A 14,278-nucleotide genomic window follows, 5' to 3' on the forward strand; every position below is an offset into this window, starting at 1 on the left:
AAAAGTTGGGGACCACTGATCTATAGGAATGATACTAAATATGATTAATTGATGTCTGTAGAGTTTATGATTATAATCAAGCATTAGTTATGGATAAAAGACATAATATTCAAATTACAAAACAGTAAGTAAATCCAAGACAATTAAGTGTGATAAAAACAAAAACAATTTCATAAAGATAATCTACTAAAGTATGCTAACAACCCGAAAAATGAAAAACTAAGGATCTTGGGATAAGAAAACATCTTAATTAAGATTTGAATTTTTGAGATCCTTCATGTAGGTAAGAACCAAGATATATAATACAATAATTACCATATATCTATAATTCCGTAAGACTAAGCAACATACATCAATCTTTATGAAGCTTAACATGACTACTATTTCAATGTCCCAGGTCACTATTCCAAAGAGGAATCTATACATACTTAAACAAGTATAGTTCTTCCTTCTACAGTTTTACCTATGATCAAAGATGTTTAAAAGAAATCAGATTTAACCCAGATCTCTTCATAGTATTATTATTCGGCCATTTGTCCCTGGCTTTCAAGCAAATTTTAATCCATTCGTTAAAACTCATCCAACTATAGGTATATGATTCCTACAAAAATGAGTAAAATTTATCAACACATAATTTAAAACCCAAAGCATAACCAGAATATTAAGATTCTTTCTCAAACTATTCACTTTGGCATAATGCTTTTCCATGAGACTATAAAAAAAATTACTATTTCATCAGAAAGTTACTGGGATCTAAAGAAAACTAGGAAGCACGCCCAAGGAAATTAAGGAGACAGAAGCAAAAGATAATGTACTCTTTGCTGTTAGTTTTTAAATTATTCATTTTAATTTGTTGCAGTAAGCTCTACATGGGTATGACTATAAGCAGGCACATATCCTTATAACCTCGTGGTAAGAAGGTAATGTTAAAGCAGATAAGAGAAAAAGTAATGGTAAGTGGGAACAAAAACTCAACATGCATTCTGCTGACAGATGAATATATACATTATATTCTATCTTCTATCACCTTATTCTTTTTTTCATATTTCTTAGAATTGGCCTTTTCTCTCAGGACAGGAGAATTTCTCAGAATGGTGAAAGGGCACTAATCTAAGATTCCATGTTTCTTTTTTTTTTTTAAAGACTTTATTTATTCATTTTAGACAGGAGAGAGAGAGAGAGAGAAGGGAGGAGCAGGAAGCATCAACTCCCATATGTGCCTTGACCAGGCAAGCCCAGGGTTTTTGAACCGGTGACCTCAGCATTCCAGGTCGACGCTTTATCCACTGCGCCACTACAGGTCAGGCCTAATTCCATATTTCTTGATTCTAACTTTGGCTCTGTGACTGTCACTTAGCCTCTCTGGTTCTCAATCATCTCATATGTATTAACAACGGGACTCTACTTAAAAGACCGTTAAGATCATTTCTCCAAATCCAATACCAAGTATGCCCCCTCAGGGAAACAGGCATTACTATACCTGATGACTGGTAAAACTTTCTAGAAGACAATTAGGCAATACATATTGTAAGTGTTTAAAATGTTTATACCCTGACACAGGGTATGACTTAGGACTTTCAGGAATTTGTCCTAAGTAAGTAATCACATGTACAAAAATGCATGAACAAAGATGTTCATCACTATACTGTTTATTTAGAAACAAGCTAAATGTCTTATAGTAGGAAATGATTAAGTAAATTATGATAAATCCATTTAAAAGAATATTATGTAGCCATTAAAATAATGTTACAGATGAATATATAATTACATAGAAAAATACACATAATAATGAAAAAGCAGATTATATATTAAATAATCCCATTTGGAGGTATATATACACATGCATGCACACACGCACACACACACACACAGAAAAGATTAGAAGACTATACAGAAATGTTAGGGACTATTTCTGCATAGGAGAATTTGGTATTTAATATCTTCAATCTTTTGCTCATCTATGTTTTCTAAATTTTCAATTATGAACATATACCAATAACAGAATAAGAGAAATATTATTTAAAGAATCAGTTCTATAGTTCTCTCAAGAAAATTATATTTTTGTTTACATTCTTCTTATCTCCAAACAATAAAACTCATATTTATATCAATCACCTTTGAAAAGACCAGGTATGAAAATCACATGTTAAATAAGGCTTTTGCTATAATGGAAAATTTTATCAAGTTAGTCAAATTGTTGAAAAACAAGGAAAAATAACTAATGTGGTAAATAAAGACGTAAGGCCCACAGAGATCAAATTGTGGTTCTGCTCTTAAAGTATTCTCAGGTAATCCTTATACAATAGCTTCTAAATTTCTTAATGAAACACAGTGTCATCAGGAATTCCATTTAAGAGAGATGAAAGACTTAAGATCCAGAGAACACTAAAAATGACAGAAAAATATTAACAGTTTTTAAATTAAAAAACAAAACAAAATGCTCTGCTCATAATACTGAATCCAAAAGCAAAGAAAGATGAATGAAACCAGGGTTATTTAGTATTAGGGGTAAAAACATGAGAAAATAGAAAAGACCAACTTCTACCATACAAGTGAAACTAGTTAAGTTCTTGTCTCAACCAAGAAAAGACTGTGATTAAGGGATACAAATTTTTAGAGGGATTTACAATGTAAATTAGAAAGAATCTATTGTTAGTGAGAGGAACTGAAATTTACTAAGAATGCCTGGGAATCTCTTTCCTGGAGATCTTCTAGAATACCTGTTATTCAGACATGATTTAGGATCAAAAGTCACCCCTGCCACCCACCACCAACTGAAGGCAGACAAGATGACAACCCAAGGTCCCTTCCAACTTTATATGCTTTTTGTCTAGGTCTGCAGACAGTAAATAGAAGTGATAACTCATAAATTCACAGAGAAAATAAATTTGCAACAAGCAACAAAATGAAGCTGAGTCAAGTAATTTTTGACTATCAAAAAACTACTTTTCAAGTTTTTGTTTTTTTCCAAGAAAATGCAGTTTACTATGTAAACTATGATAAAACCCAAAAGGATACTTAATTTTTAAAATAAAAAAGTAAATACTTAGAAAAATTACCAAATATTAAAGCCAATCCATGAGATGTACCCACTGCTATCAGACTGGACACCGCCTGAGAACAAAAGGGAAGGTTATTATTTTAAGACAGGATAGCAAGGACTTAGAATAAGCAAATTTGAATTTGTTGATCTTCTTTTCTCTAGGCACCAAATGGCATATCAATAATATTACAAATAAAGAGAATTTCATCTAGGAGGCAAAACAGGAAATGAAACTCAGGACATTTTATTTCTGGGAATCCCTCTAAATTTACTCTAAGGGTAACAAAACCAAACTATCATATGTTCAACATTATAGAGAATAACATGATACTTAGCTTCCTCTAAAGCAAGAAATCCAGGGGTCCAGACAAAATGAGAGACACTTATGCTACCCATCCAAGAATCTCCTATGAGGTATGGGGAAGGGATTAGGAAGCTCTTCTCTAGTTTATTTCCAAAAGGAGCCAAAAGGCACCAAAAATGTTCATAATTCAGCCAACTTCCTCACCAATCAATTAATAAGAGCTATGGAGGCAGCCGGAAATAGTCAAGAAAAGAGGGCTCTAGTGGGCTTTACTATGCCCAGTTCTCTACAATCACTCTTCAGGTTTGCTTGGCAGGCCTAGCAACAGAGTTCAGAGCAGTTAAGTGTACTATTTACCAGAAAATGATTGTACCAAATACTGTTTTCCACTCCTATAACCAAAGGGAGGCCAAATCACAAAAGGAGCAAATTTACTTGGGCAGGGTAGAACCACACACAAATAAATCTGGAAAATGCTATTCATTATTCCATTATATGCTTCTCAAACAAAAGCCTTTAGACTAACAATACACTAGAAAGAGAACATTCAACATGGATAGATTTTTAAACCTGATTACTGATAATAAACTATATAAATTATTACAATAATTTCTATAATACTTTTAAACATTAGAAGAATAAATCTAAGAAAACCCAAGCAAATAAGAAACTTATCTTTAAAGAATTATTTAAAGTATACTTACAATTGCTGTAGGCAAACCAGCATCTACTTTGTCCTAAATGAAATTTAGAAATAAAGGTATTTGAAAATATATTCTCATTATAAAACAGAAACTGGTATAAGGCGTTCTTCTTTACATATATTTTGATTCAAATCAATTCATACAAGAGATAGGACCTTTGTTTTTGCCCTAAAGGATACTACAGAAGTTGTATACACCAAGAAAGCATAAAGAGCAAGAGAAAAATGTCATCTTATTTGACTTACTGTAACAGATACTTTAGGAAAGGTATTGATTATAAATGAAACTGTAAAGGAAAAGAGAGAGATGAGAGGTTCTAGTTTCAATAATGTGAGTAAAGTATAAGTACTATGGGTCAAAATAGTAGGAGTACAGAAAGTTTTAGAAAAAGAAAACACATGCAAAAGATACTCTTCTTCAAAGTAGGAGCTTCCTATCCAGTCAATTATGCAATAACCCCTAAATAAAACCTGAGCAAGGTATAGTCAGTCAGTTCTCAAGCACGAGAAAATCAAAAATTAAGTGCTAGTCCCAGCTCCTTACCAGTAACTAACTGTATGAACCTGGGAAAATCAGCTAACCCTTTTGGATATTAATCACCTCTGTTTCTGACAATGTGGTCAGTTAGTTACAATAATCTCTCAGAAGGAAGAATCTATTTTACCCGACTTAATAGAGCTTCCCAGGATTTAATGAGAAAGGGCATGGGACTATGCAGAGAAAAATCACCAAGGCTGCTGTGTACAAGGTCCTGGACAGCGGTCTATCGACAACTCTGCGCGCGCGCGCGCACGTGTGTGTGTGTGTGTGTGTGTGTGTAAAGCTTGCCTAGCATAACACTTGACAATTAAGAAGTATGCAATAAATACTTGCTAAATGACTGATGTGTGTACCAGACAGAGAAAAAGAATGAGACAGCAGATGAAGAACATAAACAACATTCAAAATGGAACCTGAATAATGAAATCAGAAGTCAGTTAACTTTAAAAACTAAAAACCACAGGCGTGGGAAGCCTTTTAGAGATTACAGAATTTTAGTGCTGGTGTTGCAACATTTTAGGGTAGTGGTTTTATGAAATCAGATGCATTAGACTCACCTGGATACCTGTCAAAATGCAGATCCCTATGCTACACTGCCAGAGATTCCACGTCAGTTAACACTGGGGAAGTGCCAGGAACCTGCGTTTTAATAAGCACTCCAGGAGAGTCTAACGAGTAGACACATTTTACGAAAACGCCATATTAAGATATCTCTTTTATCTTAGGTAATCATTAAAATGATAAATATCCTTTACAATTTAATTTGAATTAATTTTAAATATAGTCACAGGTCATATTACTTTGAGGAGGTTTCCAAAATTAAACAATCAAGTTCACAACTCCAAAAGTTTCATCTCTGCCAAGTGTTCTTTCTGCAGGCATGGATTACAAAGTCGTGATGATCAAGGCCCCATGCGGCCCTAATAACATCACTATCCACATGGCTGAAGGCATTACTGAACCACTATTCAGGAGAGATACCAAAAAATATAACTAGCTTTACATGTTAATAAACCAACCATCACAGAAAAGCATACACTTCAAATTGAGCTGGTAATTCAGAATTGGGAAGGCAGAGTAGAAGACTGTCACAGGAAAAGCAGTTTTCATTTTAACATACCAAAGGCGCTCGGCCATAGCAATGAAATAAGAACAGAATGCAAACACTCTGGGATTTATTAGAATTTCCCCCTACTCTTTGAGGAGGAGGAGAGACCCTTTTAAATAACAGATTTATCTAATCATTGTTCAGTGTCTGAGTTTTAGTTCAGTCTCCATTATTCAAAATATTTTTTAAACTACACAGGTGGGTCAAATGACTGTTCTGGTTCATCTTGATTTTGAAAGGAATGAATTTCATCACCTACATAAGGATTAAATTCAGAAAACGTCATGGAAATGTAATCCTCAACAGGTGGTTCCCATTCTAGAAAATATGAGTTACTCTCCACCTAAAAGAAGAAGGACAATTGCCCAGGTTTCCTCCTTTGCTTGACTATCTTTCTATTTAAATAGACCTCCTGATATATGAGCTGGGTCAGGGTATACCAACTGCCCACAGAGAATACTTTTCCTTTCTTTGTTTTTTTTTTAATTTCTATTGTTATTATTTTTCCTATCTGCAATAAGAGTTTTCTTTAATAAACCTGAAAACTGCGATGTGGTTATGGTGTCATGATGCCACTTCTGTAGTAATCGCTCCCTCTCCTAAAAAATCAAAACTTTGTCCACATTGAATATGCAAAATGCCAATTAAACTTCATGAAAAAAACATAAAATACATCAAAGTTCCTGAAGCATGAATCTGGCGTCATCATCATCATCTTCATCATCATCATTATATACAGGATCTATCATCATTATCATCACCATTTTCACCATTATATACAGAATCTATCATCATCATTATGACAATATATACAAGATCTATCATCATCATCATGATCATCATCATCATCATCATTATAAACAGGATCTATATATTGAACTCAGAAAACTAAAATTAAAAGACTATAGGCTTTAGGGTCAAAGAGAAATTTGATAAAACATACCAGAATCAGTGCCTATTGTCTTGATAAACTATTAAATATTTTTGCATTAGCCCAGTGCTCTAAATCATTTTCAAAAAAAACAACCCACACAGATTCTCTTCCAGCCATTACCTACTAGACATAATCACCAATGTCACCTCCATTTCACAACAAAGAAGCACTAGACTTGAAACCAGAAACCCCAATTTTGAGTAATTGCTCTGCTATCTCCTAACCGAATGTAAGATGAATTAATATCACCTCTCTAAACCTGTCTTCTCGTTTGAAAATAGGACATGGCTTTCCCTACCATGAAAGTTCAAAGAGGAAATGAAATTAGGTGCATGAAAAGATGTTGTGAATTACTAAAAAAAAAAACCAAAATGAAATTACTCAGTTGTAAAAGATTCTGAACCATTATTTCTTCATATGAAAAGACTAAAGAAACAAGCACTCTACCTCAACCAAATACACAAGATGGCAACTAAACTGAAAAGGAATTTAAAGAAAAGGCAGATAGTGTTTCTTTTAGGCTTGCTGCCATATTTCATTTAGGCACACTCAAGACTCTGAGCAGACCTTTATTTCATGGCTGCACTAATTTCTATGTCAAGATGTATAGCCATGTCTTACGAATCAAAAATAATCACACAAAACCCATGAAAGCCAGATTCTATTTTTCTTAAGCCCTGAGCCAAGAGAAGCGTTGCGCTTTGTTTTATGCTCATTCCTACTTCATTATGCCATTGCAGGTTGTAAAGCTGGGGGAAGAGAACAAAGTACTTACAGCTGCAGACACTATCTGGGCAGAAATTCCCTTCAAAAGTGAATGTCGCATAACTGATCCATGGAGTGAAAAAGCATCAGGTAATCTTTTCTTCCTATAAGAAAAAAAAGTCTCAAAGCTTTGAATGAAAAAAAAAACACATAAAAACAAGAAAAGCAGGGAAAAAACACTGTATGTTATCTGTTAGTTGTGTCTTGCAGAGAGGCATAAAGAGTCTAATAGTCCCACATTAAGAGGTTGTGTTAAACCCACCTTGAACCTCAGAGAAGCCAAGCAGAAAAATGAACACAGCCACCATTCCTTTTTCACTTATTCAGACTGTTCCTTGCCCACCTTAATGTAGCAAGAGCTTCTGCTCCTCAGCAGAAGTGTGCCTGTAGAGCATGCCTCTTACCCTACATGTCCTCATCACCTCTACCTGCCTTCCACCCTTGCCCACCGGGCTTCCTCCTGTCTATAAACACCCTCTCACTCCTCAGCCAACCACCTCAAATTCCCCACCCATTACTCATTCTCTGTTGCTCCTTCTAACAGCAACTTTCACTTAACCTACTCATCATCATACAAAAAAATAATTTTAAAACTTACCAAACACTGAGTTGAGTACCTGCTCTATGTGACTAGAAGCATGCTCCGGAGAAACAAAAATATTAAAGTCCAGACTCCTACTTTCAAAGAGCTCACAGACTACCTAGGGGGACTAATATGTAGCTAGTTGTTAAATTGAAGAATAAATGCTAGAAAAAAGTAAATAAAGCACTACAGAAATAAAATTAACAATTAATCCTATTTATTAGGGGGCTATCAGGAACAGCTATAGAAAAGGGAAGATGTCTGATCTGGCTTTGACGGATACTAGAAGTCTGACAGGCTATAAAAAAACAAAAGCAGAAACATAAAGATGTAAAAAGTGCACAGTATGGGGGGATGTGAGTATCCAAAAAGCATGAACCAGGAGGATGGGGGTGGGAATGCTTAGAGATTAAGTCAAAATAGTAAGCAGAGTCCAGACTGATGCCAAGCAAAGAGGTTTTGGCATTATTAGGTAGGCAAAAAGAAGACATCATATCTTTTTTTTTTTTTTTTTGTATTTTCCTGAAGTTAGAAGCAGGGAGGCAGTCAGACAGACTCCACATGCACCTGACCAGGATCCCAAAGAAGCCTTGGCTGTGAGAGGGGAAGAGAGAGACAGAGAGGAAGGAGAAGGGGAGGGGTGGAGAAGCAGATGGGCGCTTCTCCTGTGTGCCCTGGCCGGGAATCGAACCCGGGACTTCCACACACGGGGCCGACACTCTACCACTGAGCCAACTGGCCAGGGCCGACACCACATCTTTTAATTAGGTAGTGACCATATCATCAAAATCATTTAAATTGTGGTAGCTCCATAAAAATTTTAGGACTATTTGCTCTATTTCTGTGAAAAATGACAATAAAATTTTGATAGGGATTATATTAAAACTATAGATGGCTTTCAGTATTATGAATAATTTAACAACATTAATCTATTAATATGGAATATCTTTCCATTTATTTGTGTCTTCCTCAATTTCTTCCATCAGTGTCTTATAATTTTCAATGTACAGCTCTTTTACCTCCTTGGTTAAACTTATTCCTGAGTACTTTGTTTTTGATGCTACTGTAAATAAAATTGTTTTATAACTTTTTCTGACATTTTGTTATTAGTATATAGATATGCAAAATGACCCCAGTTAACCAAAGCAAACTTGAGAAAGAACAAAGTTGGAGGCATCTCACATCCTGATTTCAAACTATACAACAAAGCTATAGTAATCAAAACAGTTCGCTACTGGCATAAAAACAGGCACATATTCCAGTGGAACAGAATTGAGAGCCCTGAAATAAACATGGTCAACTAATATTTGACAAGGAAGCCAAGAATACTCATGCAGAAAAGAATACTCTCTCCTGGCCCTGGCCAGCTGGCTCAGTAGTAGAGTGTCGGCCCAGTGTGTGGAAGAACTGGGCTTGATTCCTGGCCAAGGCACACAAGAGAAGCACCCATCTGCTTCTCCAGCTGCCCCCTCTTTCTCTCTCTCTTCCCCTCCTGCAGCCAAAGCTCCATGGGAGCAAAATTGGCTGGGGCACTGAGGATGGCTCCGTGGCCTCTGTCTCAGGCATTAGAATGGCTCCAGTTGCAGCGGAGCATCGCCCCCTTGTGGGCATGCGGGGTGGACCCCAGTAGGGTGCATGCAGGAGTCTGTCTGCTCCCTCCCACTTCTCACTTCAGAAAAATACAAAAAAAAAAAAAAAAAAAAAAAAAGAAGAATACTCTCTCCAATAAATGGTGCTGGGAAAACTGGATAATCACATGCAGAAGAAAAAAAATTATACCCCTATCTTAAAACACTCATAAAAATTAAATGAATTAAAGACTTAAACATAGACCTGACACCATAAAACTCCTAAAAGAAAACAGGAAAAAAGCTCCTTAAACATGGGTCTTGGCAAACAGCCTTTTGGATATGATACCCAAAGCACAAGCAATAAAAGCAAATATAAATAAATGGGATTACATCAAACTAAAAACACTTCTGCATAGCTAAAGAAATAAACAATAAAATAAAAAGAAAATTTAGGGAATAGGGGAAAACCATCTAGCTGATAAAGGGTTAATATCCAAAATATATCAGGAACTCTTACAATTCAATACTAAAAAATAAATAAATAAAAATAAAAGCCAAGTAAAAAAATGGGACATGAATAAACATTTATCTAAAAACATCACACAGATGGCCAACAGGTACATGAAAAGATACTCAACATAACTAATCATCAGGGAATGCATTTCAAAACCACAGTGAGATATTAGGGTTTTGATATCACACCTGTTAGGGTGGCTATTATCACAAAGACAAGAGATAAATGTTGGTGAGAATCTAGAAAAAAGGGAATTCTTCTGCACAGTTGGGGGAAATATAAATTGGTATAGCCATCATGGAAAATAGTATAAACATTCCTCAAAAATTTAAAAATAGAACTACCATGTGATCAATCAATCCCACCTTTAGGTATATTCAGTAAGTCCCCAAGTCACAAATATCAACTTAGGTAAAAGTTGTACTTACAAATGAAGCACCATAAGGGTTATTGGTAATTAACTACAGTTGGACATCAATGAAAATGATACAGAATTACTCGACTCCCATGGCAAAGAACTAACCAATGAAGACCTTACGGAACTAGAGTAGCAGATGATAACATTTAGGGAAGAAAACAGGGACCTAGAAACTCCAGAACCAAAAACATTTTATACAAAAGAATGAGCCAATACTTTGTCTCACAGAAGCAGGAATGGCAAAGTTAGAGGAGCAAAATCCTGATACAGAGAAGTTCACCAAAGTTTACCCTACAGTTACCAAAAGCCTGAGATGCCACAGGGCCATTTATGGTGAGAAAGAGAAAAGCTCTGTACAAACCTCCCTTGATGCCTCCTTTAAGAAACTGATTCCAGCATCAGAATCAAACCCTGACTCTCTAACACCAGTCCCGTCTTCTCCAACAAGTCCATCATCTTCTGCATCATTCAAGATTGTTCAAAGTTGTATTTGAAAATGTGTATTTATATGCACAGAAAGGTAAAAATAAATAATATGTTAAGACAAACATTTGTCTAAGTTGCATTTAATAGGTAAATGTACTTGTTCCAATTTACATACAAATTCAACTTAAGAACAAACCTACAGACCTATCTTATTCATAACCCAGGACTGCCTATATCCAAAGGAAATGAAGTCATTATGTCAAAGAAATATCTGTATTCCCAAGTTCACTGCACCATTTTTACAATAGCTGAGATATGGAAACAATCTAATTGTCCATCTACAGAAAAATGGATAAAGAAGACATGGAATATTATTTAGTGATGAGAAAGAAAGAAATCCTGCCAATTTTGACAACATAGATGGACCATGAGGATATTCTGCTAAATCAGACAGAAAAAGGCAGACTGTATGGTCCCATATGTGGCATCTAAGAAAGCCAAACTCATAGAAACAAAGAGTAGACTAGTAGTTGGCAGGGCCTGGGGAGTGGGGGAAATGCAGAGATATTAGCCAAAGGGTACAAACTTCCAGTTATAAGATGAATAAGTTCTGAGGAATCTAATGTACAACATGATGACTATAGCTAACAACACTGTATATATTCAAAAGTCACTAAGAGAGCTGATCTTAATGTTCTCACCACAAAAAGAAATAGCAATTATGTGAGGTGACAGAGGTGTGTTAACTAACCCTACTGTGGTAATCATTCTCCAGTATATGTATAGCAAAGAATCACACTGTATACCTTAAAACTACACAATGTTATAGCTCAATTATAGCTCAGTAGAGCTGAAAAAAATGTGAGTTATCTATTTGTAGTAAATAGTGATGAACAGGTTAATATACCCAGCAATGGCCCCTACTGCACAAAAGCTGACAACTTAAAGAAGACAGCATTGATACAGGCAAAATTTAAGAAGAGAGGAAAAACACACAACTTTATCAACATTTAAAGTTACACATGAATTCAATAAAGTATTTACATTATGCTTCCTCCACTTCTTTCCTTTTCATGTGCTCTCCAAGAATTTGGAAGGTGAAAAGCAGCCAAAATAAACTTATTTAGGGTTAAAAGTCCTTTTCCCAAATCTTTAATCATCTTTGTGATTCTCCTCTGAACCCATTCCAAAGGAGTGAAGGAATGCTGGAGCTGACCTTAGCGAGTGGGAAAAAGGGGGTGAGGAGTATAGGGAACAGAAGATGGTGTAGAAAACCAAGTTCCATGTTTCTACACGGGGCCAGGTTCTATTTGTGCTCCCTTGAAGGCTCTCCTGCTTTTGGAAGTCCCTGGCTGTTATCACGGCTTCCTACTGGAGGTACAGAAGACATGGTCATAGTATCCACCTTTTTAACCTCTCCCCTCAACAGTGCCAAAATCTTTAGGGTCTAATAACCACATTATTTCCACCCAAATGGAGCTTCTACTTCCTATGCAGGGTTTTAGCAGACCATATTGTTCTATAAAAAGACAGTTACATTTTATATGATCAAATATTTCAATTACATGCAAGTGTGATTTAAACAAATAAATACTTACCTTTTTAAGTTGGTTCTGTCACCACTATCTGAGCTTGCCACAGACGAAGTATCATAGGAGTGTGAATCAATAGTATCAATGTTTAACAATGTAGGATCCTCGAGAACAAAAGATTCATCTTCGTCATCAGTCTAAATTAAAAGAATATGGATCAATAAATTCAAAATTCCAAAAAATCTGTAAGTCAGATAGACATTAATGGATTTTTCCAAAATATTCACATGCTTATTTCTGCTTTTCATCTCTTTTCTGTGAATTGTTATTAACCAGAGAGGCATACATAGTATAGAATTAAATTTCAATTCTAGACAGATATCTTTCTATAAAACGCTTACTCCAAAAATTCCTTTCTTATAGCAGGAAGAAGAACAGTTATGCAGATCATTGTTAGCTGCAAAATATTTCTTAAAATTCAAATCTGTATAGATGCTGACACATAATCAATACTCATTTGATTAATGAATTGGTACACGTATAGAGTAGGCAGTGGGAAGGCAACTGAGGTTTTTAAGCAGACACACATGATGGGAACCATGTTTCAGAAAGATAATTGGAGCAGTGTGAAGATAAATGAGGGTAGAGGGGGAAACAGAGGCAGTAAGAAGGCTATTGTAACATCAAAGAAAGAGAGGAGAGTCACCTTAGGAAGGCAACAGAAGTCAAGAGAAAGAATAATGAAACAGGCATTACTGAGACAATATCCTAAGTCCCTGGTTACCATTTAAATGGATGGGGTGTTAATAGAGAAAAAGATTCCAAGGTTTCCAGCTTGAGCAACTAAGTAAAAGGTGATACTACTAAGATAAAAAGCAGAAGGATAGCAGATAAGGTAGAATGAGGAGTTTAGCTTTGAACAAGTGGATTCTGAGCAACAGATAGTAAAGAAAAATGTTCTGATCATACCTTCTCTTTCAGCTGCACTACCTTGTGCCTTACCACTTCCATCGATGTTCTTAAGAGAACAGTCCATACTCATTATCTCCACTTTCTCCACCCATTACTAGCAACTGACAGTTACCCTTGCTGAAGATACTTAGATCCACTGGCCTATTTTCAGTTAGCATGCTCTCACCCTCTATACATCATTTAACACTATTGACCATTTCCTACTTCTTGAAATTTTCTCTTCCCTTGGTTTCTAGTACATCTCTTTGCTTATAGTCCTCCAATTTATGTGGTCTCTTCTTTCACCCACATTCTCTATTTTCTCTTCTACCCAGCCTTTAAATGATGTTCCTCCCCAGGGTTATATTCTTAGTTCTCTTCCTGCTTCACACACTCACTACATGAACAAGCGAATCTGCACCTATACCTTCCAGTACCATGTCATGCTAATGGCTTCGAAAATCTGTGTCTTCAGTATCAACATTTCTCTTGAGTTTAGCCCCATATTTCCAACTGCTTCTCACATATCTCCATACACAAGTCTTCTAAGAACAATGTTAGGATTATCAAGGAAATATTGTATAACTTGAGAGCTGTACAAGAGTGGAATGACTGCTGTAGGCAAAGAGAAAGGAAATAATTCAGAAATAAGAACTGTAGCACAAAGGTCTTATACAAGAGAGTCAAGCAAAATCTTATTTGATTTTCTTAAACAGCCTGGGACATAATTAAAGAAAACAGATCTGCTAAATTAAGCCAGGGTTCAAAGCCTACAGGATAAGTCAAAGAAAAAGTGAAGAAGAGAACTGATGTTATCAATTAGGCTGAATTTAAAATTACCAGCTATACAGCAGATATCAAGTCTCCCAAATTGATATGTAAAAT

The 14,278-nt window shown here is 35.6% G+C and overlaps 1 protein-coding gene and 1 non-coding gene across 4 annotated transcripts in view; both read right to left on the reverse strand.

Annotated features, from left to right (window-relative positions):
- The window catches only part of VPS8 (VPS8 subunit of CORVET complex), a 397,311-nt gene that overhangs the window by 330,750 nt on the left and 52,283 nt on the right, over positions 1-14,278 (reverse strand). For all 3 annotated transcript variants that reach the window (XM_066346811.1, XM_066346813.1, XM_066346812.1), the window contains exons 4-7: positions 12,509-12,639; positions 7,409-7,502; positions 4,052-4,084; positions 3,060-3,114 (exon numbers count right to left, since the gene is read on the reverse strand). In XM_066346811.1, coding sequence (XP_066202908.1) covers positions 3,060-3,114; positions 4,052-4,084; positions 7,409-7,502; positions 12,509-12,639 — 313 coding nt within the window. The remainder of the gene's footprint in view (positions 1-3,059; positions 3,115-4,051; positions 4,085-7,408; positions 7,503-12,508; positions 12,640-14,278) is intronic.
- TRNAT-CGU (transfer RNA threonine (anticodon CGU)) lies at positions 8,652-8,727 on the reverse strand. The gene has a single exon. It is a non-coding gene; the product is annotated as a tRNA-Thr (tRNA).

This window comes from Saccopteryx leptura, chromosome 8, assembly GCF_036850995.1.
Source record: "Saccopteryx leptura isolate mSacLep1 chromosome 8, mSacLep1_pri_phased_curated, whole genome shotgun sequence".
Lineage (NCBI taxonomy): Eukaryota > Metazoa > Chordata > Mammalia > Chiroptera > Emballonuridae > Saccopteryx > Saccopteryx leptura.